Source organism: Eschscholzia californica, unplaced genomic scaffold, assembly GCF_041429995.1.
Source record: "Eschscholzia californica isolate CP2 unplaced genomic scaffold, dmEscCali1.0.p SCAF_1, whole genome shotgun sequence".
Taxonomy (NCBI): domain Eukaryota; kingdom Viridiplantae; phylum Streptophyta; class Magnoliopsida; order Ranunculales; family Papaveraceae; genus Eschscholzia; species Eschscholzia californica.
Window position 1 is genome coordinate 38,030,263 of NW_028238198.1, and position 22,376 is coordinate 38,052,638.

Consider the following 22,376-nt stretch of genomic DNA (forward strand, 5'->3'; position numbering starts at 1 on the left):
GTGACCAACTGGCCGTTTTAGCCCCCATAAGTGTCCGGCAGTTCGTTTTGGCCCCAAGGGTCAAATTTTTGACGAAATTATCCTCGGGGGCCAAAACAGAATTATTTCTGAAAAAGGATAAAAACAAAAAAAAGCCACATCACCCCTTTCTTTATCATCCACTTCACCTTATCTCTCCTCCATCTCACCACCTCCTCTCCACCTTACCCTTCTTCTCCGGCGAAAGGTTGCCGGCCGGAAAAAAAAATTCCGGCCGGCCACCTTTAAAAAAAAAAATTTTTCTCTTTCTCTCTCTTCTTCTTCTTTCTCTCTCTTACTCTTCTTCTTCTTCTTCTTTCTCTCTCTTTTCTTCTTCTTCTTCTTCTTCTTTCTCTCTCTCTTCCTCTTCTTTACTCTCTCCCTCTCTCTTTACAAGTCCGGCGAAGGGGAGGACCCCCTTCGCCGGCGAAGGGGAGGACCCCCTTCGCCGGCGAAGGGGAAACCAGACGTCCGGCGAAGGGGGTCGGTCCTCCCCTTCGCCGGACTTGTAAAGAGAGGGAGAGAGTAAAGAAGAGGAAGAGAGAGAGAAAGAAGAAGAAGAAGAAGAAGAAAAGAGAGAGAAAGAAGAAGAGTAAGAGAGAGAGAAGAAGAAGAGTAAGAGAGAGAAAGAAAGAGAAATTTTTTTTTTTTTTAAAGGTGGCCGGCCGGAATTTTTATTCCGGCCGGCCACCTTTCGCCGGAGAAGAAGGGTGAGGTGGACAGAGGTGATGTAATAATTGTTATATGAGGTGGACAAAGAAAAAGAAAAAAAATAAATTACAGAAATGCCATGGGGGTAGAATTGGGAGGTTGGAAAAAATTTGGGGCCAATTAGGAAATTTTTGGGGCCAAAACGAACTGCCGGACACTTATGGGGGCTAAAACGGCCAGTTGGTCACAAATCGGGGGCCAAAACGGAATTAACCCTAAGAAAATTGAGAACTACAAATTTTTCCCTTAATGAACCAAACAATAAAAATTACTCCGAGAATTTTTTTCTCTGTTTTTTTTCCTTACCCCAAATTGCTATCAAACACAACCTTAAGAGAACAAAGGGAAAAAAACGAGTCACATGACCTAAGTTTTTTGGGAAGTTTTATAAGGTCTCCCCAATTTTGTTAAAAGGGCTCCCTATGAACCATTTTACTTGTTAAATTATCACTGAGGGGAGGCCTTTTAACAAAAATGAGGAGGCCCTATAAAATCTCCCAAGTTTTTTTACCCTCAACTGTTTACCAAACATAAGAAAAAGTTAGAATATAGAGAAAAAATTTCTGTTTTCCCCAAGAAAAATCGTATCAAACGCAACCTTAGTAACATAACTAGGAGATTCCGAAATCAATACTATAGTTAAGCAATCGTTTTTTTCGAATATCGATTTCTAACTTCCAATCAACAAAAAAGGGTTAGATCTATACGGCAGACACAAACACATACTTCACAAGCAATGCATTTATAAAATTCAAAGTGAATTCGACCACGGAAACTCTCTGATGTGATCAATTTTTCATAAGGACATTGAATAGTTACGGGTAAACAATTCGTGTGGGATAAGGTAATCATGAAACTTTGACCGATATACTTTGCAGTATATAACAATTGAGGGGCTATAGTTGTAAGTTGGTCAGATATGAGGACCATTTCGAAACTAAACCTAATTTTTTCCCAGGGAAATGTGTTGGACTAGGGTTTATCGCGTTAAAGGGGTTTCTATGATACTTTGCTTTTAGGGTTTTTCGAATTGAAAGAGGTTGAAGGTTCAGGATCCAATTAAGAGGGACGTTGAGTTTGGAAAACTGTTTTCTAGTTTTCGTCAAGTGTGAAGACTTGAAGTAAGTTATCTTTCCCTCATATAGTTAACCCTCATCTTGTCTATATCTTTCCTCAGAATCTTACATAGTGATTTGTTTAAATAGATAAATTTTAAGAATTCATCAGTAATTAATAATGAACTTGCAGATAATCTCAACTTTCTTATAATGCATTTTGTTGGTTGGTCATCATACACTTAAAAACATTTGAAAAATATATCAAGAACCCTAATTTCACAAGTTAGCAATATATGTGAAACCATCCTAAACAATGGTACTTAGAATGTGTTAGTACTACATTGAAACGTCGGCCGGTTACTTCTCTTCTTCTATGGAAAATGTGGTTAATCATCGTATGCTGGTTTTGGCAGGGTTTTGGCTTGACTGTGTCTTGTCATAAAATCCAAAGCTGGCTTTCGCCATTCTGGTGCAACTGGAACATTTTTTACTCGAGTTGTACCCAAAATAGTCTGTGCATAGGCAAGTAAGTAAGAAGCCTCAGACTCTCTAATCAGCTCTGTGAAATTCGGATTAGAGGTCAGCCCGTTCAAAAATTGGCTACTGATTGTATTTTGCAATAACTGTAGTAGTTGAAAAACTATATTTATTTTATCTTCATTTTAGGGTCGATTCCCCTTGATATAACATTCGGGTTCCGCCACTATAAAGGAAGGTCGATTCGTCCGTGGTTATGCTATTAGAAGAGGAATAGAGTACTTTGAAGAAATACTTGAGATAAGTTTAATGTATAGCAAATGTGGAGCCTCGAAAGTGCTAGGATCGGTATTTAGTAGAGCGAACAAAAGAAGCACTGTCTCTTGGAATGCATTGGTCACTGTCCACGCGAGAAACGTAAGCTACAGCTCGGAATGCCCATTAGATGTTTATAAACCCATGTATTCAAATTCAAACCCCATGTTTACTTTATTAGCACTATGTAACAACATTCACTCTCTTAAGGAAATTCATGGCATACTTATGGTTCATGGTTTAACATACGACATTCTCTATCAAACTAAGCTAGTTAGCTTGTACGGGTTGTTTGGAAATGTCGAATCAGCTAGAGTAGTGTTTGATAGGATACAAAATCCAGATCTTTATTCATGGAAAGTTATGATCAGATGGTATTTCTTGAACAATTTATACACTGAAATTATTAAATTTTATAATTGTATGAAGAAATGCATCACTGAGCAGGATAACATTGTTTTCTCTATTGTGTTAAAAGCATGCGTTGAGAGACGAGATTTAAATGAAGGGAAGAAAATTCACTGCCAGATTGTTAAAGTTGGGAATCCTGATAGTTTTGTACTTACTGGTCTTGTTGATATGTACGCCAAGTGCGGGGAAATTGAGAATTCTCGAATTTTGTTCGAAGAAACTCCTTATAGAAATGTTGTTTCTTGGACTTCTATGATTGTTGGCTATGTGCAAAATGATTGGTCCGAAGACGGGCTTATTCTATTTAATGAGATGAGGGAGAGTCTTATCGAACCTAACCAATTCACTCTGGGGAGCTTATTGATGGCATGTTCCAAGTTAGAAGCTTTACATCAGGGTAAGTGGGTCCATGGGTACATGGTCAAGTCTGGCTTTGAGTTGAATTCTTTCATAGTTACAGCATTAGTGGACATGTATGTGAAGTGCTGGAATCTTAGAGATGCCCGCTCGGTTTTTGATGAACTGAATGTAATTGATTTGGTTCCGTGGACTGCCATGATTGTTGGGTACACACAAAGGAATTCCCCAATGGAGGCCCTGAAGCTATTCACAGACAAGAAATGGAAGGGTGTGCTTCCGAATTCCATTACTATAGCAAGTGTTCTTTCTGCCTGTGCACAATTGGGACATTTGAGTTTAGGCAGGTCAGTTCATTGTCTTGGAATCCAACTAGGAGTAGCAGACAGAACAGTAAGTAACTCTCTTTTAAATATGTACGCACAATGTTGTATGATTGGAGATGCTAGTTATTTATTTGACACGATTTTGGACAAAGACGTTAGTGCTTGGAATTCGATGATCACAGGCTATTACCAGAATGGTTATTCCTACAAGGCCTTGGAAGTTTTTCATCAGATGAGATACTCTCTCTCACTTGATGCTGTTACGCTGGTAAGTGTTCTATCAGCTTGTGCTTCCTTAGGGGCTTTACAGATTTGCTCTTCACTTCATGCTTATACGATAAAGGAAGGGTTTTTATCGTCAAATGTGTATGTTGGTACTGCACTTCTTAATTTGTATTCCAAATGTGGGGATCTGTGTTCTGCTCGAGCAGTCTTCGATGAGATGAATGAGAAAAATACGATAACGTGGAGTGCAATGGTGGCAGGATATGGAATGCAAGGTGATGCAAGCGAGTCTCTCGAACTTTTTAGAGGGATGCTGAAGGAGAATTTAGAGCCTAATGAAGTAATCTTCACAAGTATCTTATCAGCTTGTAGCCATACAGGGATGATTGGTGAAGGATGGAAGTATTTTTGTTCAATGTGTAAGGTATACGATGTTGTGCCCTCAATGAAGCATTATGTATGTATGATTGATCTGCTAGCTAGAGCTGGTAGGTTAGAGGAAGCAATGAATTTTATAGACTGCATGCCTGTTCGAGCAGATGTTAGAGCTTGGGGAGCTTTGTTGCATGGATGCAGACTGCATTTGAGATTCGACATCGGAGAGTTGGCTGCAAAGAAAATGTTAGATTTGCATCCTAAAGATGCAGCGTATTATGTGCTTCTGTCGAACTTATATGCTTCGGATGGAAGGTGGGATCAAGTGGAGGAGATGAGAGAGTTGATGAGGAAAAGAGGATTGAGCAAATCTCCAGGACGCAGCGACCTGAAGGTTTGGTAGAAGAGATCCGGTTTTGTGATTTAACATTGACTTCAGCTTAGGAAGATAGGTTTCTGCCTAATTTTTGTGGAGAAAAGAAGGTTGCAAGATGTCAATAGCTCATCACCTGGAGGATTGCTTAAAGCCCGGGACATTAGGTACGATGCCAACACCTTAGTGTGCAAGACCTTTTTAAGTAGGTCTACACTACTACCACAAACAAACGGCTGAGCTACGTGGTGGCCTAATCCAGGGCAAATCGTATATGTCGTTGGGGACTGAGTCATGAAAGATGATATCATTGTCTCTTTGTTTTGGGGTTGACAATGGCAAAATTGTGACTACTGCACAATATATATTCGAACTACATTTAGAACTGTATATCTTATTTCGCCAATATCAATATACTTAAATGTAATTTCTTCCAATATCAATGTATATGAGTATAGGAATATCGTTTATACGGAAATACTAACCGTTTAGTTTACGTCAAGGAATGGAATTTCCGTTCAGGTGGAAATTTCAGTAGGCAGGGAAATGGAAATGTTTTGGTCATTTTGGCCGGAATATTTCGAGATTTCATTACTTGACCAGGCATTGTTAAGGGAAAGTAATTAAATCTCAGTTTCGGTTGGAATTTTGTAGATATGGAAATGGAAATATTTCGGTCATTTCGGCCAAAATATTTTGAAATTGAACTCCTAGGTTTATGTCAGAGAAAGAGATGTGACCAAATATTAAGCATCTGTCGTGTAGAACACATAAAGAAAATCATGTATACTTTTCCATTACTGTAAGAATCAATTCATATTGATGTTTAACTCATGACACACTGACATCATATGCCAATTAATAGCTCTTACCTAGTGCTTTTTGCATAGTCTCTTCTCACTAGAAGCCGCAAATAATTCTATTTTATCCTGTTTAGAAGATGTGTTTGTTACCCGAGTGTTTTAAAGATTCGAGTGGTTGATCATATTCCTTAATATTTTATCTAGAACTGTTGTGCCATATGGTTTTTTAGCATAGTAGATGTCTATCTGGATCAGCTCTGATGGGTTTTTACCTTCAATCTTTGAGGGTGTTTGCTATGTTAAATCATTTTGGCCTCTTTGCTTTTATTTGCACGTACATTATCTTCATAATTTTTTTTGAGGAAATTATATTTATATATTCATGTTCTCATTGAGCATGTTTTCTTTTTTAGTAACTCCATTGATACCTCAGAATTGCTGCAAGATTCTTATCCGACAGATTGTTTCATTTCTTGAATCCAGGGCCGTCTGAACCAAGCAACTGGGATTGGGAATCTTGAAGTAATTTTGGAATCTTGAAGTAATTTTGGTGCATCGACAGCACTTGTACTTTTTAAGACTACAGTGCGTGGTTTTCTGGCCAAACAAAATTTCCCCAGGAACAGCTACATAGAAAACGTATCATTGTTGGAACCAGGCTACCCAGACCTAATGAATCCCTGTTAAAACTGGTATGATTCAATCAGTCCTGCTTGTTAGCTGGTTCACATTATTTGGATACTTCTTTCTCGAAGAACTCTCTATTCATCAAATTGATATTTGATTTCCCTCAAACGCTATTATTGACATGAATTCCAAATAATAATGCTTGCTCTTCTATCTGGTTATTGTTCACCAATCAAGAGATCTCACTCTGTTCTCCCCATTTTTATTAAGTTCAGTTGGTTTAACCAATATTCTAGCCACAACGAGTTAATTTATCAAGAACGATCAGTTATAAATAGATATGTTTCTTACTTGGAAACTTGTCGAGATATTAAGTCGCTGAAAAAGCTTCATGCTTGCATTTTCTCTTCTGGTCTTGGAAGTCATATTTTATTGGGTTCCAAACTCTTAATTTGTTATGCCAATTTTGGTAATTTAATTGAATCACGATGGGTTTTCAGTAGTATTAGCAATAGAAATCTCTCTCTTTGGAACTCAACCCTTGTTGGGTATTTCAGAACTGGTCATTTTGATGAAGTTTTGAGGTTGTATTCAAATTTAAAGCATTTGAGCATTGGTATAGATAGTTCTACTCTCACATTTGGTTTGAAGAGTTGTACAGAGATTGGAGAAGTACAATTTGGAAGAGTGATTCATTTAGATGCTCTCAAATGCAACCTAGAAGCAGATAGATTTGTAGGTTCCTCACTTATTGGGTTGTATTCCAAACATGGAGATATTCAAGATGCAAGGAAGGTATTCAACCAAATTTCTGAGAGAGATGTGGTTGCTTATACAGCAATGGTCACAGGGTATGCACAGGTGCCCGCTAGTTGTGCTTATGAAGCATTTGAAGTTGCAGGACAAATGCAGAAAGAAGGGTTAGATCCTAATAGAGTGACTCTTGTGAGCCTGTTGCAAGCAGCAGCTAATTTAGAAACGCTGAAAGAGGGCCAAGCTGTTCATGGATATGCTATTAGAAGAGGAATGGATTATTCTGATGAAATACTTGAAACAAGTTTAATAGACATGTATAGCAAATGCGGAGCCCAGAAATTGTCGGGATCAGTATTTAGTAGAATGAATAGAAAAAGCATTGGCTCCTGGAATGCACTAATAGCTACCCATGTTCAGATGGGCCAGCCTTTGGAAGCTTTAGAACGTTTTCACCAAATGTTGCAGGATGATTTCTTGCCTGATTTGATCACCCTAGCAAATTTGCTTTTGGGTTGTTCTGATCTCAAGTTTCTCCGTCAAGGGAAAAGTATTCATGGTTACATGATCCGAAAAGAAGTTCATCTAGATGTAGTTGCAACCACTGCTTTGATCGATTTGTACTCCCAGTGCAATAGTATAAACCAGGCGAGGAAGCTTTTTGATGGGATCGAAAAACAGGATCTAATCATGTTCAATGTGATGATCAGTGGGTATCTCTATACTGGGTCTGCCGAAAAGGCCATAGAAATATTCCATGATATGACTGAAGCAGGTATTAAACCAAACACAGCAACCATTCTTGGTCTTCTTTCAGCATCTGCAAATATGAGAAAACTAAGCCAAGGCATGGAATGTCATGGGTATATAATAACACAGGGGTTTGAATCAAATACCGAAATAGCAAATCAGATTGTTTACATGTACGCAAAATGCAAGCGAATTGACATTGCACGGCAAATCTTCAACAGGATAAAAAGGAGAGATTTGGTTTCGTGGACATCAATGATCACAAGTTATGTCCATTGTGGGTATGCAGATGAAGCCTTAACTTTATTCCGGTTAATGGAGAGAGAAAGAGTCCAGCCCGACTCAGTCACCATAATAAGTTTGCTCCAAGCTTTTTCTCAGCTTGGTTGTTTAAAACTAGCAAAAGAAGTGCATGCTCATATTTATCGTATTAACTTGGACAAAGAGATACTCATCATAAATTCTCTACTAACAACTTATGCAAAATGTGGGGAGTTAGATATGGCTCGACTGCTGTTCAAGTACACAACCAAAAAGAGTCTGACTTCTTGGAACACGATGATTTCTTCACAGGGACTTCATGGGAACGGTTTAGAGGCATTGGATCTGTTTGATCAGATGCAAGGAAGTTTTGAACCAGATCAAATTACCTTCACATCTATCCTATCTGCTTGCAGTCATGGAGGATACCTGGAAGAAGGTAGAAAGATTTTCCAGTCCATGTCTGAAAAGCATTATGTAACTCCAAACAATGAACACCTTAGTTGCATGGTTGATATGTTGAGTCGGTCAGGTCGACTTGAAGAAGCATATGATCTTCTGCAGCATTTGATACCGAGAGCAAGAACTTCTGCTTTGGCTGCTTTACTTTCAGCCTGCAGAGTGCACGGAAACGTTGAGATCGGAGATATTGTTGGGAGGGAGCTATTGATTTTAGATCCCGAGAACTCAAGTAACTATGTGTTGATGTCGAATTTATATGCTGAAGCTGGAAAGTGGGATGAAGTAGCCAGAATAAGAGCAATTGCAAAAGAGAAGGGTTTGAAAAGGCATCCCGGGTATAGTATGATAGGGTTAGATCAGCAGGAATATGGCATTTGAGTTTATTATATACTTGATTGATTATGAAGCTGATAGCCTGATGGTACAACTTCTGAACCCAAATTGGGATTTTTGATTTTTGGTTAATACGTAAGGGGAAATTTGGTCAAATAACCCTAGTTAAGAAGGTTCTTAGAAAACCACAATACCAAATTTTTAGTGAACTGACCCCAGGTAGATGTTATATATCAAAGAGTTACATTTCGGCTAATTAGGACTTCTCTTCTCCTTGTGAGGTCAAAGAAAATTTTGACCTCAATGCTCCAAGTGCCGAAGTCGGGGATTTCTCTTCAACTGAATTACTTCATTCAACTTACTCAGGTAGTCAGGTATCTTCTTCTCTGGTCACTCTTTTCTGATGCCCATTCTATGTATTGTTTTTTAGGGTTTTACTTCATCCTCTTCTCCTTGTACAGGCATACATCATAGAGCTATAATTTCTGAAGTAGGAAAGTTCAATAAAGATTACAGATTGGGTGTTTCTAGGGGAGGTATCATATCAGTTATAAGCTTCTTCTCATGTCAAGATTCCCAACATTCTGCTCAATGTTCAGAACTGATGGTAGAATTACACATGACATAACTGAGTTAAAATTCATTAAGTTGATTCTTTACAATCTCTCTCAATCTATAGCATTTTTTTTTACTGTTTGTGAAGTATTCTGTAGTTTTGTTTAACTCATTCGAAGATCAGTTTATGTTGTATTTGTTTAACTTATGATTTGAATATATGGGATTTCAGAGGAAAAGAAAAACCTCTAGAAGCCATAAGTTTGCCAAAAAAACTCGGTAGGGAGGCCGAATTTCAGGCCGCTGCTTTCGGGAAAGAAGAAATTTTTCCGGAGTACAAAATTTTGTGCGGAAAAATGGTTCGGACGAGCCCCCTTCACCGGAACGCCAATTTAATTTGGCGTCACAAACCAAATGGATTCCTGGTTTCAGGGATTCCATAAAGCATTTTGGATCGAGAGATTCCAAACCAAATCAGAGTTGTGACGAAGGAGACAACAAATAGAGAAAGAAAGGAGAGAGAGAGAGATAGTGGCTGTGGCTGGTAGTGAGAGAGACCAGGAAGATCTGAATGTTTTCGAAAAATGGCCGACAATGAAAGTCTATCGACGAGACGACGACTCTTGCAGCGTGAAAAAAAGAATAGAGGATTTGAGGGAAACAAAATACTTTTCTCACCTAAAAGTCTTGGAAGTAGAAGAAATTTTTTTCATTTCTTCAAACTACCTTTTTTTATTTGATTGATATTTTGGTGAGATATTTTTATTAGTTTGCCAAAAGAAACCTTTTTGTGGGTGATCCACCTATTTACAGATTTCAGAAAAGAAAATGTTACCCTGTGTATGTTCACATGTGTATATAATAAATATCACCAAATTCAGTCCCTCGGACATTCTGACCTAACTACACAAGGATTTGCATCTCACAAACTACTTGGACCATCAGCACTGTACTACCTCTTCATCTAAAAACGCCAGCACTATCGGCCATATTTCAAGGTTATGGATCCACCACCAAGTTACATGTCACAGACTCATGATTCCACCCAACCAAGGTGAGCTTCGCCAGTGAGATTGTCCTCGCTGCCAACTGCCTTCTCATCACATATCAGTCTAGTGTGTGAAGTATCACATTCACTCTTTACAATCTGATCAACTATCTCATTTGCTTTGCTCACATTTCTACCACCTAACAAAGTACACTAGCAAGTATTCTGGTCAAGTAATGCATGTCTAGAAACTGCAAACGTATTAGTAGTTGTACATGTAGGTGGTGTGTGTGTGTCTCAAATTAGTACCTTCAGTAGGGCTCGGTACTTTCAGGGACTAACTGCTTATGATGACAAGGTCGATGATGCCTGACAGCTTCAGCAGCACTGTCACTCTCAATGAAGAGGCATCGGCTACTTAAACCTGGTAAGCCGAGCAGAGTTTCTTGAGAAAATTAGTGAATACGCTTCTCTTCTCATTCTAGTTCGATGTGGTTATTCACTCGTTCTAGTCTCACCTGCTCTTTCCCCACTATCATCTGTATCTATAACAAAAACCATATGATCATATAGAAGTTACTTGCTGCACTTATTTACTTATTTTGGATCAGCTGCTTCCTTAATCCTAGACTAGTTAGGTGTGTGTATTTATATGTATAACAAAGTTATAAACTATATTCAGAATTACAAATAAATAAAGAAGAAGAGTACCTGAGATAGAGATGGGGTGAACCAGAGCTCCGAATGAATAAGACAAAGAAAGGTTGCCAAGTCATTGTTTGAAGCTTGAACAAAGGGTACACAACCTCGACTGTCAGAAAATCTTGGCGAAGTACCAAAAAGATGAACAACACTAGGCACTGAATTGGTTTGTAAAAAAACAGCCTGCCCTGTTTTCCATCAAAGAAGATACTTGATTGCAGCAATGGTTATTCATTTAGGTAATGAATAGCGTAATTGGTATATCGACATGTTTAACTTTAACTCTGACCTATGTTGTTCTCATCTGGATGATTTGTGTCAACTGATTGAATTTTCAGAGCATTAGAAGCATTTTTCTTTGCATCAATGACTTTATTCCTCGCCTCTCGTAGAGCAGTCAATGCCACCTTAAAACTATGGTCTGATGCCACCCCTTCCTCTGCACATTTAATGGCTTCTTGATACAAAACGTTATACTGCAAGTTCTTGGCCTTGTGAGAATTATCTTGAGATTCAACACACGGAAGCATATCCATTACCGCTTCATCCTTGGCATTTCGAGTCCATCTCTTCAAGATATAATGTGATGGAAGTATAAAAACATTTGTTGATTTGAAAACTGCAAGTATATGTCTGCACAGAATACCTTCAGATTCGAACATCTTGCAACTACAATTTGCTACTTGTTCAAAGGCATTACATACGACAAAGAAAACTCTATGTTCTTCGTCATATCTTGCTACCTCATATGTGATGGTTGTTTCGTCTTCGACACTCTTCTTCACTGCAAGAACTAGAGATTCAAAAATTTCATCTTGAAATTCCATGAACATTTTTCTTGTATAAATTTCTGCTGCTTGTTTTTCTACTGGTAAGGGTGTTTTCAGAACTGGTTTGGTGTAAAAAGTGTCAAATTCAGCTCGCGCTTCTTTTTCAAAACGATCATCTAGAGCTTTTTCATACTGCTCCGCAAAATCTTGTAAAGTAGTTCTTGAGTTGACATACCCATCGAATAGAGAATTCACATTTCGACTTCGTTGAGTTGAGGACATCCCTGCAAAGAATGTATCTCGTAAATATGCAGGAACCCATTCCCTACAATCAGTATATAATGACTGAAGCCATTCATTTCCCCGGAGATTATACATTTCAAGAAGTGAATCCCACGAAAATTCAAACTCTTCGCTAGTTTCACTCTTGTTGATACACTTTTCGAACTCGATCTGGAAAGTCTTTGGAAGCGAACTATAAACATGTCCCAATTCCTTAGGCATTTTGGTCAAGATATGCCACTTGCAATATCGATGACAAGATTCTGGGAAAACTCTCTCGACGGCATTCTTTATAGTCATGTCATGATCTGTTACTATCAACCCTGGTTGACGACAAGACATTGCTTCAAGCCAAGTCCTAAAAAGCCATACGTAAGTCGACTCAGTCTCATCTGCAAGCAATGCACAGCCAAACACCACAGACTGTTTATGATGATTCACTCCGATAAATGGAGCAAACGGCATTTTATACTGATTCACTTGGTATGTTGTGTCAAAAGCAACTACGTCAGAGAAAGACCCGTAAGAAATTCTAGACCTTGTGTCAACCCAAAAGACACTGCTAAGACGATCTTCTTCGTCGACCTGTATCGCATAAAAGAAAGCAGGATCATTTGCTTGCATAATCTTGAAAAAACCTAGAAGACTTTGTGCATCTAAACCAAATGCGCTTAGACGTCCTTTGCCGATAAAGTTACTATGGTCTTCTGTAGGAGGAAACCCAACTTTACTAAGACCACATTCTTCAGTGAAGAGATTGACGGTACTATTTATACTAATTCCTGGTGAGCCACAATTATTAGACAAACTTTTGTGGGTTTCTTGCTCTTGTCGATGAGATCGAAGAAAATGTCGCATAGCTGGAGTTACTAATTCATGATTGTGATTCTTCTCTAGTTTTGCAACATACCATTTACCACAATCTCGCCTTCTTACTGTCATCAATGCCTTGCAACCTTCTCTTGTGATAGGTCTCGCTCGTCTACTTTTGGCATCATCGTTCGAATCTATCTTTCTGGCACGTTTCTCCCTGCGAAAACCTTCTTTAGAGCAACAAAATTCACGAGAAATAATAGAATTGTCTTTCTTTGAACGGTAATACGAGTTCACACGAATGCTAAATCCAGTTTGTTTAGCATAAGCGTTGTAAAAATTCCTTGCATCCACTTCTGAAGCAAACTCCATGTCCATGACTGGTTCTGCGACTCCACTGACCAGATACGCAGACAAGTTGAGATCCATTGAATCTTCCTTCTTCTCATCATCCAAAACCATGGGAACTTCAATATCCTCCACTACACAACAATCTTCACCTTCGTCCTCTAAAGCCACATAATCCATCATGTCTTTCCCTAGACTGCCATTTTCTTCTAAGTTAGTTTCTTCCATCCTTTCAAGCCGCCAAGCTATAACAGAGTTCAAAGAATCTTAACATCATCACACATATAAGTAAAGCTAACCAAGAAAACTGGCCTACGAAATAAATGAAACCGAAGAAGATGTAATTTTACAAAAAAATGAACATAAAGTAGCGACTTCGATAAAAAATACCATAGAGTAATTTCTATATTGAATTTTTTCCCCGACATATGGAAGAACAAGAATCTCAACTAGTTAAGATTTTTTTGTTCTTTTTGTGCCGAAAACAGTAACTGGAGTCGGTATATACTAAGCAGAACAATTAAGTTAACAAATGGGAGAAGAAAATAAGAACTACCAAAATAATGCAAGTAATTGTAAATTTGTAATGCTACAGAACAATAAAAACTAGGCAGACTCTGAGCAGAAATTCTATGTGGCTCGCTGTGATTCATGTTTTCGGTGATTTTGTTCCACTAAAACACAAATCACGGCAAGCCACATAAGACTTCTGCCCAGAGTCCGCCTACTTTTTCTTGTTCCTACCATTTTTCTATCTTAAACCTTAAAATATTATTGCTCAAATTCACATAAAACCAATAAACACAAGTTTGGGTTTTAGAACCTATCAGCATGTAAATGATGAAAGTTGTACCAAGTCCTCAAAGTCTATGTTGGGGTTTATATTAAATGAGGCAAAAACGTGAGAAGAAAAAAAGCAGTACCAATGAAAGTGAACAATCCCTAACAAATGAAATCACATGCTTGTATAAGAGAACTACATCTAACCCAGTCTCAGATTCTAATGTGGTGAGAAAAACCTGAAAAAATTTCTCAGGAAGTTCCTTAATTCAATGAAATAAGCCAAACCCAAATATATACATAAAAAAAAGTACTAATCAAAAATGGGTTCCAAGAAACACATTAGAGTGAATTAGGGTTTCATTATAGAGAGAGAGTACCTCTTAACTGTAATGTGTCTGTTCCTTGGAGAGAGAGAAGGAGAGGAGTGAGAGAGAAGGAGGACGATTCCGAGGACAAAGATAACTATCCGTGTCTTCTAGAGCGGAAACCCAATCGTATGGGGGACTTGGATCATACGTAAAACCTTCAAATAATGGGCGCCTATCCTAATAGGATTGGGCACCATTTTATCCTTTAATATTTTTTTTGTTTTCCTTTTCATATCCTTCATAAAATTTTTTTTTATCTCTCGTCATATTCAAGAAAATGTACAAAAATGTAAGTATTTGAAAGTGTACTTGTATTATTGTTGGAAAACCTATTCTACAAAGCTCTAAACTTGTAGACATAATCTTGAATTCAATGACAAAACAAAAACGTAAAGATAGATACTACCTAGTACGTACGTACGTTTTGGTTATTCTGTAAAACTTATTCTATAAAGCTCTCTAAACCTACTTTTATCTTTTCAACACCTATTAGTTCTGTAGACAAAACCAATAGGCATTAACAAGTTTACATTGTGTTATCCTCTATCAACGTAAGCAGAAGTTGATGGGAATTGCTACAAAAGTAACTTTGAGTGGGAGAATGTTAAAATAAAACTCTTTTGATGGTTGTAGGTGTCCAAACATGAACCCTTCTATATGAGGTGTGTACTCTATGTGTGGAGACGGCCATGATGCGTAAGACACCTCATTTATGTAGAAGCGTCCACTCTTACGAGGTGTCCTTAGACATCCATATGAAGTATTCACTATAAAGAGGAGACCCCAAGTGGCCACTTATACGAGGTGTCCTTAGACATCCATATGAAGTATTCACTCTAAAGAGGAGACCCCAAGTGGATGGGACGCTCATTATGTTGAGGTGTTCACACTATAAAAGGGTGTGATGAGTTTGAACTCAAATCATCTCATTCCACCTTCATAAGCCAACAACAAGACAAAGAAAGGTCAAAGTATTAGAGAGGAAGTTCTTCTAAATACCAGATCTTTTCCTTTTTGTGAAAACATAGAGATAGTTTTCATATATTATAAGAGTAGGAAGGTTGTTAAGTTTATTCTCCTTAGAGAAAAGTTGTAACTCATTTCTTATTGTGAAATCCATGTACAAATTGCTTGCTCGTATCGTTCTGATTTTATGAATTCAACTTCAACTGAAATTAAGTTATAAGATGACTAGGATTTTACAAAATCCAGCTCTGAAGAAGGTAAACAGAGGGAAAGAGGGGTCTTCTTGTCTCTCTAGTTATCTTCTCTTTACACTCTATTATTCTTAGAGGATTGTATTTAACAATGACATAGTTCAAGTGAATGACAAAATGAACAAAATCAAGGGGGTTGGGGGAGGGGAGTATCGACATTTTTAACAACATAATTCAAGGGAAAGAGTCGCTTACTTACAGATGAAAAACATCCATACATGAGAACTGAAGAAAAACATCCATATTGACAGTTATTTATGCTGCAGTTCTTCGACAAAGTGTAAATTAAGAGGAAACATGATATCGACTAGCGTGTAATTTAATAGAACGACAGAAGTTCGGAAAGTATAGCTGACTGATTGCCTAAAGAATAAAAAATAGCATAGCACGTCGAGTTAGAATAAGAAATCTGTGTCAGAAACCTCAAGGACGTTGTGAACGCCTATTGGGTTTACGCCTGGTCGGAATCCATTTCCTTCAATGTACCTGCATTTGTACTACATGTGAGTTCAAATTCGAAATCATTCACAAATAGGATCAAAATGATAAGATCCCGCTTCTTTTTTTGGGCGGACGAAAAGTACTCACATTTCTTTAAGCATAGAATGCTTATAGAATGCATCTGGAATCCTGCCAGTAAATTGATTGTGATCCAAGTACCTGAAATACGATGAACAATCTGTATATAAATCTAAAATCTAATATGGACAAAAGTAATATCTTTATTCAGTTAAATCTTCTCGCCTTTCGCGAAAGTACATGAGTTAGTTTTACTCGAAAAGTATTTTACAGTTTGGTTAGGATTGCTCACTGAAATGAGTCCTGAGATTTCACAAGCAAAAATCATCAGGAAATCCCACTCAGAAGTATTATGGCTTGAATACACAAACTATATATCAATACTTGGACCATATAATTCAGAGAGGCATTAGAATAAACTCACAAGTAAGTCAGTTTCGGAATGTGGGCAAGCCCTGCTGGAATAGTTCCAGACATCTTGTTGTAGGATAAATACCTGTAAAGAGAAGATAAACAAAATTCACATATGTGTATAATTTTTTAAACTGAATCTGAATAACAGTCTAGCGGAGCTCACAAGATCTCTAAGTTTGTCAAGTTTGCAAGTTGTGCTGGAATTCCTCCTGTTAAAAGGTTATTATTCAGGTACCTACATACCACAGCGAGAAAACTCAGTAAACTGTTAGTGAAGATTACATTAGATAAAACTGAAAATCATCAACGAATTGTATAAGATATTCAACTGAGGGAGACAAATTATTACAGGTTGCGAAGAGCAGGAAAGCTTCCCTCTATACGAATGAGCTCCCTTATGGTGCCCACCAGATGATTGTTCCCGACATCCCTATGAAAGTGGCAAAATTAAGGATTAGAAAATGAGATGCTGAAATGGGCATGAAAATAGAGAATCGGCCACAATCACACAAGAAGAACTAAGAACGTAAACAAGTCTAGACATTTTGTTTTGAGCGTGTAAAAATGATGAAAGTGGAGAATTACAAGTGACGAAGGTTTGGAAGAGTTCCCAATTCTGGAGGAATACGCCCAATAAAGCGATTTTCATGGAGATAGAGATAGCGAAGCTCTGGTAGATATGCGAGCTCTTTAGGAATTTCCCCTTTGAAACTATTGAAGCTCAGGTATCTGCAAAAGAAATTCTCATTCAATTGAAGAAATAAGGATTATCTTAGAGAAATATAAGCAACGACTCATGTAGCTAGTTGGGAAATACTAACAGATGTGTCAGTCTCTTTAGTTCACCAATTTCTGGAGGAATTGCTTCTTGTAGCTTGTTCCACCTCAAATTTCTGAAAGGCAAAAATGACGTTAGAAAAGAAGATAACTATTAAAAATGACGAACATAAAACACTGCATAAAATGATAAGAAATGTTCTTCGCCAATCATTGCTATAAGCAAATGCGAAGGCATGTCCTTGAAGCTCCCTCAGAAACAGTAGTAGGAACTTACAGTATTCTAAGACGCCTAAGTCGTCCAATTTGTGGAGGGATTGGCCCAGTCAGCTTGTTATTATGAAGATCCCTGGCATTTAAAAAAGGAACAGAGGTAAGTAAAATATCTTTTTATATGAATGGAGTAACGTTCCACTTTGTCTATATCACAGCTTTTATCATCGTCCAACTTCTTTATTATCTTGATGGCCCTGCTTACAGATTCAGATTGAAACTATCAAATCGAACAACAATTTCTTTTATTGATAAATTCATATCAAATTAACTAATGGACCAGAACCTATGAACAAAACTTGCACAAGCCACAACACAATAGAAAAAGCACCAATAATGAAGAAGGTACTCACAGTCTTGTGAGATCCAGTAGATTGGTTACAGCAGTAGGAAAAGGCCCAACAATTGACACCGCATAAACTTCCCTGTAAGTGAAAGGCAACCACAATAAAGAAAGACAGCAAAAAAGAAATTCATAGTAAATTAATCTAAACTCGCTCTTATCCCGCACCAATCAATATTTAACTTGATCGCCCTCACACTTGAACTAAAACTTCCGAAATTCAGAATGAAGTTATCTATTTGAATTGACCAAAAAATTCTAATCATCTAAACACACAAAAAGAAATGCAAAATAAAGAACAAATTTGTTTGTGTTTTCTCTATTTGTTTTAGAGATATTGACGCTTCAAATTTCAATAGATCACAGACTTAAACCATTAATGCTCAGTGAAACTACACACAAACAGGTAATGAAACCGAAATTTTACTTACAATTCCGTTACAACCCTATAGTCTCCTTGCACAGAGCAAGTCACTCCAGACCAAGGTGGTAGATCACCATCTCCACATGGATCATCTCCTACCCATGCATAAACTACCCTCCATCCAAGAGATGCTTTTATTTCATTCAAGGCTTTCACTGAAACCACAACATTTTCACTTGATTAGTCAAAGAGTAAAAGAAATATTCTCATTTATCTTCCCTACCAAAACAAGATGTGACAAATCTAGGAAATAAGACAACTGAACATTCTATAAAAGAAAGAATGTGAAAAAATCAACCTTATTGTTGGCAATTATATTGACCCAAAGACCCAGTAAGAGAAATCAACAGACAGAAAGGGTGGAACTAAACCCTAATTTGGAAAGCAATTACAACTTTGATTCCAATAATAAAACTTATGTGTTTTCTAAACCTTGAAGAAAACAAAATAAAAATAGCAAAATATGAGAAAGCAATGCTATTTCTGAACCCTAACTCTAAAATCAGAACAATTAAAACTGAAGGGTAGCAAAGAATATACAATAACTACTGAATGGGGAACTTCAACTGTAGTTAACAAAGAAAAATCATCTCTTCAAGCGCTTCAGTTAATTATAATTGAAGTGAAAGATCTGAACTTACCATCTCTTTTAAGGGTTTTGCAGTGACCAACGATTAATAGCAAGGAAAAAACGCAAATAAGAGTAAATGTCGATTGAGACGCCATTGATACTCCGAAATCTTCCTGGAAGAATTCGATACTAACTAACAAATCACAGATCTAGAAGAAATTATAACTCAATTTCCATTTTCTGAATCATTCTCTCTCTCTCTCTCTCTCTATAACAATAAAACCCCTTAAATCAGCCGACAGTTCACAAACTCAGAGCTTCATTTCTTCTTCTTTTTTCTTGTTTTCCTTTTACCCCTCTCTGGTTTTCACAACATTTTAATCTCGGATTTCATTTTCCACCGAAAACTTTTTCTTAGTATGACGGTGTCCACGTCAATATTGGGACGTCAGACTCTCCAATGTTCCTATGTACATCTGTGAACAAGCCCATAAAATATTAAAATAACCATTCATCTGGTGACAATTTTCGTGTTTTTTTTTTTTTTGAAACCAATTTTCGTGTTATTACAGACTTTTTTTTTTTTTGTTGAACTTGTTATTACAGACTCAAAGAGACAATGTTTCAACAAAAAAAAAACCTCAAATGTTAAAGCAAAAACATTCCATATTATAGACTATAGACGGTATGGATATATTATGAATGGAATGAATTATCTCTCATCTTAAAGATTTCTTGTACCGTAAGATCATATATAGACTCCTTTTTTTTTGAACTATATATAGACTCTTAGTAAGGGATGTTTGTTCGAAATCTTTATCACATTTTCAGAGTTCTCAAAGTAAGGCATTATTAACTTCAAAACTTAATTTAAGAATTTAGAAGTTTCGTATTATTCGTTCAAAAATTTATTTAAGAAATTTATAGTTTTGCATTATTAATTCAACATAGAAAGTTAAGTTTCAATATTGTTGGCTTACAACATTTTTTAAGAATTTTGAAATTCTGCTTTATTCGTTATTTCATGAAAATTTAAGAACTTATAGTCTAAAAACTGGCTCAAGAATTTTTAGAGACTAATTTACTCACAAATTTGTCAAATTCAAAGTTCCACCTGTTTAGGTTAATCCTTGTGTTCTAACTACGGGATGTGACGATGTGTACATAAGAAAATAAGGTTAATTATGTCTTGAACATAATTTGTCGTCAACTCACCGTTTTGACCCTATAAATGCCTGCAGTCTGAATCGGCTCACAAGAACCAAAAATGTTTCAACATGTCCAGAAATCTTGGGAGTCAAAATGAAATTAATACTAAATGATGTAAAAATACTAATTGCGACATCATTTCCCCTTCTCCCCTCCACTTCACCCATCTCTCCTCCACCTAATCTTTTTCTCTCTAACTCACCCTTCTTCTCTAGCAGAAGGTAGTCCGTCGATCGATGACCTTCAATCTTCTTCTTTTTCTTCTTCTTCTATCTCTCGCATCTTTCTTATTCTTCTCTTCTCTTTTCTCTTTCCTCCCCTCCAGCGAATGGGAGGAACCCATGCAGCGGAAAGATCATGTGTTCGCCTGAAGATGACAAATATTTTCAATTTTATGTCTTAAAGTAATCTAGCTTGTTTTGATCTCGATCATTTATTGGAGCGATTTAGAATTAAAATGAATCTTTAATGAAAAAAATTAGGACTTTGAACTTCTAGCTATAAGATTCTAAAACTTTAAATTTTCTAGAACTTTAAATTAAGGTTCAGAACTTCATCTTTTAAACCTTTCAAGTTCTAGAACTTTCAAATTCTATAACATTTTTGTCCCAGATATCTCAAAAATTTTGAAATACCTGAAGTTTTAGGACTTTGTTCTGATAAAAAGGTCTTAACGAATACTAGCCATCTTATGGAGCATTAGAGCTCATTTATTCCTACACCTACCTTATTTTTTACCCACTTAAAATAAATCAAGGATTTTCACTTTCAGAAGAATTGAACTTGTGACCTTCGATAAACAGAACAGGTGTTTAACCACTACAAGATGAATCATATAGTGAGAATTGATAAGTTCACTACATCCGGTTACCCTAATTTTATTTATAAGTCACAATATTATGCATAATAAATGATGCAGGCGCATAAACGTGTGGGCCCACGTCCACGCGTGCCCACATCTTATTTAGTTATAATAGTAGTTTATTTAGTATAGGAGAAGTTACTTTAATTTGATATTTCTTTATTTTTAAAGTTTCTATGTTTGAGTAGTTTATTATTTTAGGAATCCTAGTTTGACTCTATCTAGGAAGGTTTATGATCTTATAAAAGGAGATCTAGTCTATGTTATTATTCACCTTGAAGAGAAAAACAATTGAAGTTATTAAGAATTTAAGTTTAGTTTATCGTTTCTTACAGTTTTCTTTAATTGTTCTTAGTTTATTTTATTGTTCTTTAATTATTCCGCTGCGTCTACATCAAGTGGTATTCAGAGCCATTTTTTTTAACCAATCACAATGGTTAATCCTACCGTTCCTACTCCAACAATCAAAGAGAAGACACCAACTTTTGCCTCCGAATGGGACAACATCAACAAGAAGTTATCCTCGGTTACAAAATTGGAAGAAGCTTTCGAAAATTACAAGAAGGAAAATATGGAAAAATTCGATCAAGTCAGTGATTCCATCATGAAGTTATCTAAACAAATCGAAGGCATATGTAAGTCTCCCTCTTTTACCACCGCTCCTTCATCTACTACTTCCATTCAAACATCACCACCACCATCCACCGCCCAACAACCCACTTCTTACCCGACTTCCATTAGTCCACCAACAGTACCCACCAACACTTTCAACATCCCAGGAAGTTCCAACACTTATGCCACTAATCCAACTACACACACACTCTTTGGTTTTACAATATACAAACCATGTCCCACAACACCCCCACCATTCCACTTTACCTACAACAGTATACCACCCACATCTTCTACACCAATTCAGACCACCAATAGAACTCCACACAACATTACTAGCCCCCACATAACCGCACCCTACCCTCCATTCTAAAACCCTACTTTTTTCGAAAACCCACTACCCACTACCACATACCCTACAACACCATTAACCACCCTGGGCCACTCAACCCATAACCAACTCAGCTTCTCCCAATTCAACTCTTATAACCACCCACAAGTTTACAATGAGGAACAACAACTACAAAAACCTCCACATCATCTTTCTCCTCATTCTCTACAGGAACCCTTCTCCAACCAAACATTCCACCACACATATACAAACCCTAGTTATGTAGGCTACAACTCAGATTCTATAGGCACCCCTAGTTTCCCTATACATAATATTCAAATCCCATCTATAGCCACCACCCAAATAACCCTACCCCAATATCACCAACATGTTCCTGTTTCCCTCCCAATCTTTTGGTGTCAAACACCATCACCAACACAACAAACCTCTCCTTACTATTCCATATCCCCAACACTTCTACTAGAAAATTTTGAATCTTCCATATCCCCAACACTTCTGTCAGAAAATTTTGAATCTTCTCCTCAAGTTGAAACTCAGTTATCAACACACCCAAGTAATC

General features: G+C 37.1%; 3 protein-coding genes and 1 pseudogene across 12 annotated transcripts; 2 read left to right on the forward strand and 2 right to left on the reverse strand.

The window, feature by feature from the left end:
* The first annotated feature begins 1,756 nt into the window (after positions 1-1,756).
* LOC147566610 (pentatricopeptide repeat-containing protein At4g21300-like) lies at positions 1,757-9,435 on the forward strand. 2 transcript variants are annotated; one of them, XM_086653102.1, is made up of 4 exons: positions 1,757-1,888; positions 1,947-2,309; positions 5,933-9,001; positions 9,097-9,435. In XM_086653102.1, the coding sequence occupies exon 3, from the start codon at positions 6,275-6,277 to the stop codon at positions 8,678-8,680; it is 2,406 nt and encodes an 801-aa protein (XP_086509228.1). In that variant the 5' UTR covers positions 1,757-1,888; positions 1,947-2,309; positions 5,933-6,274; the 3' UTR covers positions 8,681-9,001; positions 9,097-9,435. The 2 variants fall into 2 exon arrangements, with proteins under 2 accessions (XP_086509228.1, XP_086509227.1); XM_086653101.1 differs by lacking the exons at positions 1,757-1,888; positions 1,947-2,309 and adding an exon at positions 2,684-4,813.
* Positions 2,574-5,083, forward strand: LOC147566611 (Pentatricopeptide repeat (PPR) superfamily protein). Its single transcript, XM_086653104.1, has one exon. It carries the CDS (start codon positions 2,574-2,576, stop codon positions 4,674-4,676), a length of 2,103 nt encoding a protein of 700 aa, XP_086509230.1. The 3' UTR covers positions 4,677-5,083.
* A 569-nt stretch (positions 9,436-10,004) lies between the features above and the next one.
* Positions 10,005-14,551, reverse strand: LOC147566612 (protein FAR1-RELATED SEQUENCE 5 pseudogene; annotated as a pseudogene). 7 transcript variants are annotated; one of them, XR_015230515.1, is made up of 4 exons: positions 14,254-14,551; positions 10,890-13,405; positions 10,488-10,723; positions 10,005-10,378 (listed from the first exon to the last, which is right to left on the reverse strand). The product of XR_015230515.1 is annotated as a protein FAR1-RELATED SEQUENCE 5 pseudogene, transcript variant X2 (transcript). The 7 variants fall into 7 exon arrangements; XR_015230514.1 differs by having other exon boundaries at positions 10,890-13,338; positions 14,254-14,480; XR_015230520.1 differs by having other exon boundaries at positions 10,488-10,602; positions 10,890-13,338; positions 14,254-14,423.
* A 1,083-nt stretch (positions 14,552-15,634) lies between these two features.
* Positions 15,635-19,259, reverse strand: LOC147566613 (uncharacterized). Of its 2 annotated transcripts, none has more exons than XR_015230521.1 (11): positions 18,853-19,250; positions 18,219-18,366; positions 17,798-17,869; positions 17,449-17,520; positions 17,216-17,287; positions 16,980-17,123; positions 16,744-16,824; positions 16,558-16,629; positions 16,252-16,476; positions 16,050-16,197; positions 15,635-15,947 (listed from the first exon to the last, which is right to left on the reverse strand). XR_015230521.1 is itself a non-coding variant. In XM_086653105.1 (11 exons), the coding sequence occupies exons 1-11, from the start codon at positions 18,935-18,937 to the stop codon at positions 15,857-15,859; spliced, it is 981 nt and encodes a 326-aa protein (XP_086509231.1). In that variant the 5' UTR covers positions 18,938-19,259; the 3' UTR covers positions 15,635-15,856. The 2 variants fall into 2 exon arrangements, 1 of the variants encoding a protein (XP_086509231.1); XM_086653105.1 differs by having other exon boundaries at positions 16,050-16,121; positions 16,405-16,476; positions 18,853-19,259.
* Positions 19,260-22,376: the final 3,117 nt, after the last annotated feature.

What these genes read in the sequence shown, in the direction of transcription:
- LOC147566611 (XM_086653104.1), top strand. Translation starts at nt 2,574, where the DNA reads ATGTATAGCAAATGTGGAGCCTCGAAAGTGCTAGGATCGGTATTTAGT.
- LOC147566610 (XM_086653102.1), top strand. Translation starts at nt 6,275, where the DNA reads ATGCTTGCTCTTCTATCTGGTTATTGTTCACCAATCAAGAGATCTCAC.
- LOC147566613 (XM_086653105.1), bottom strand. Translation starts at nt 18,937, where the DNA reads ATGGCGTCTCAATCGACATTTACTCTTATTTGCGTTTTTTCCTTGCTA. An exon ending in TATAGGGTTGTAACGGAATT is followed by an intron (nt 17,870 to 18,218) that starts GTAAGTAAAATT and finishes TTTCACTTACAG; the next exon opens with GGAAGTTTATGCGGTGTCAA. An exon ending in CTTCCAAACCTTCGTCACTT is followed by an intron (nt 16,825 to 16,979) that starts GTAATTCTCCAC and finishes CCACTTTCATAG; the next exon opens with GGATGTCGGGAACAATCATC.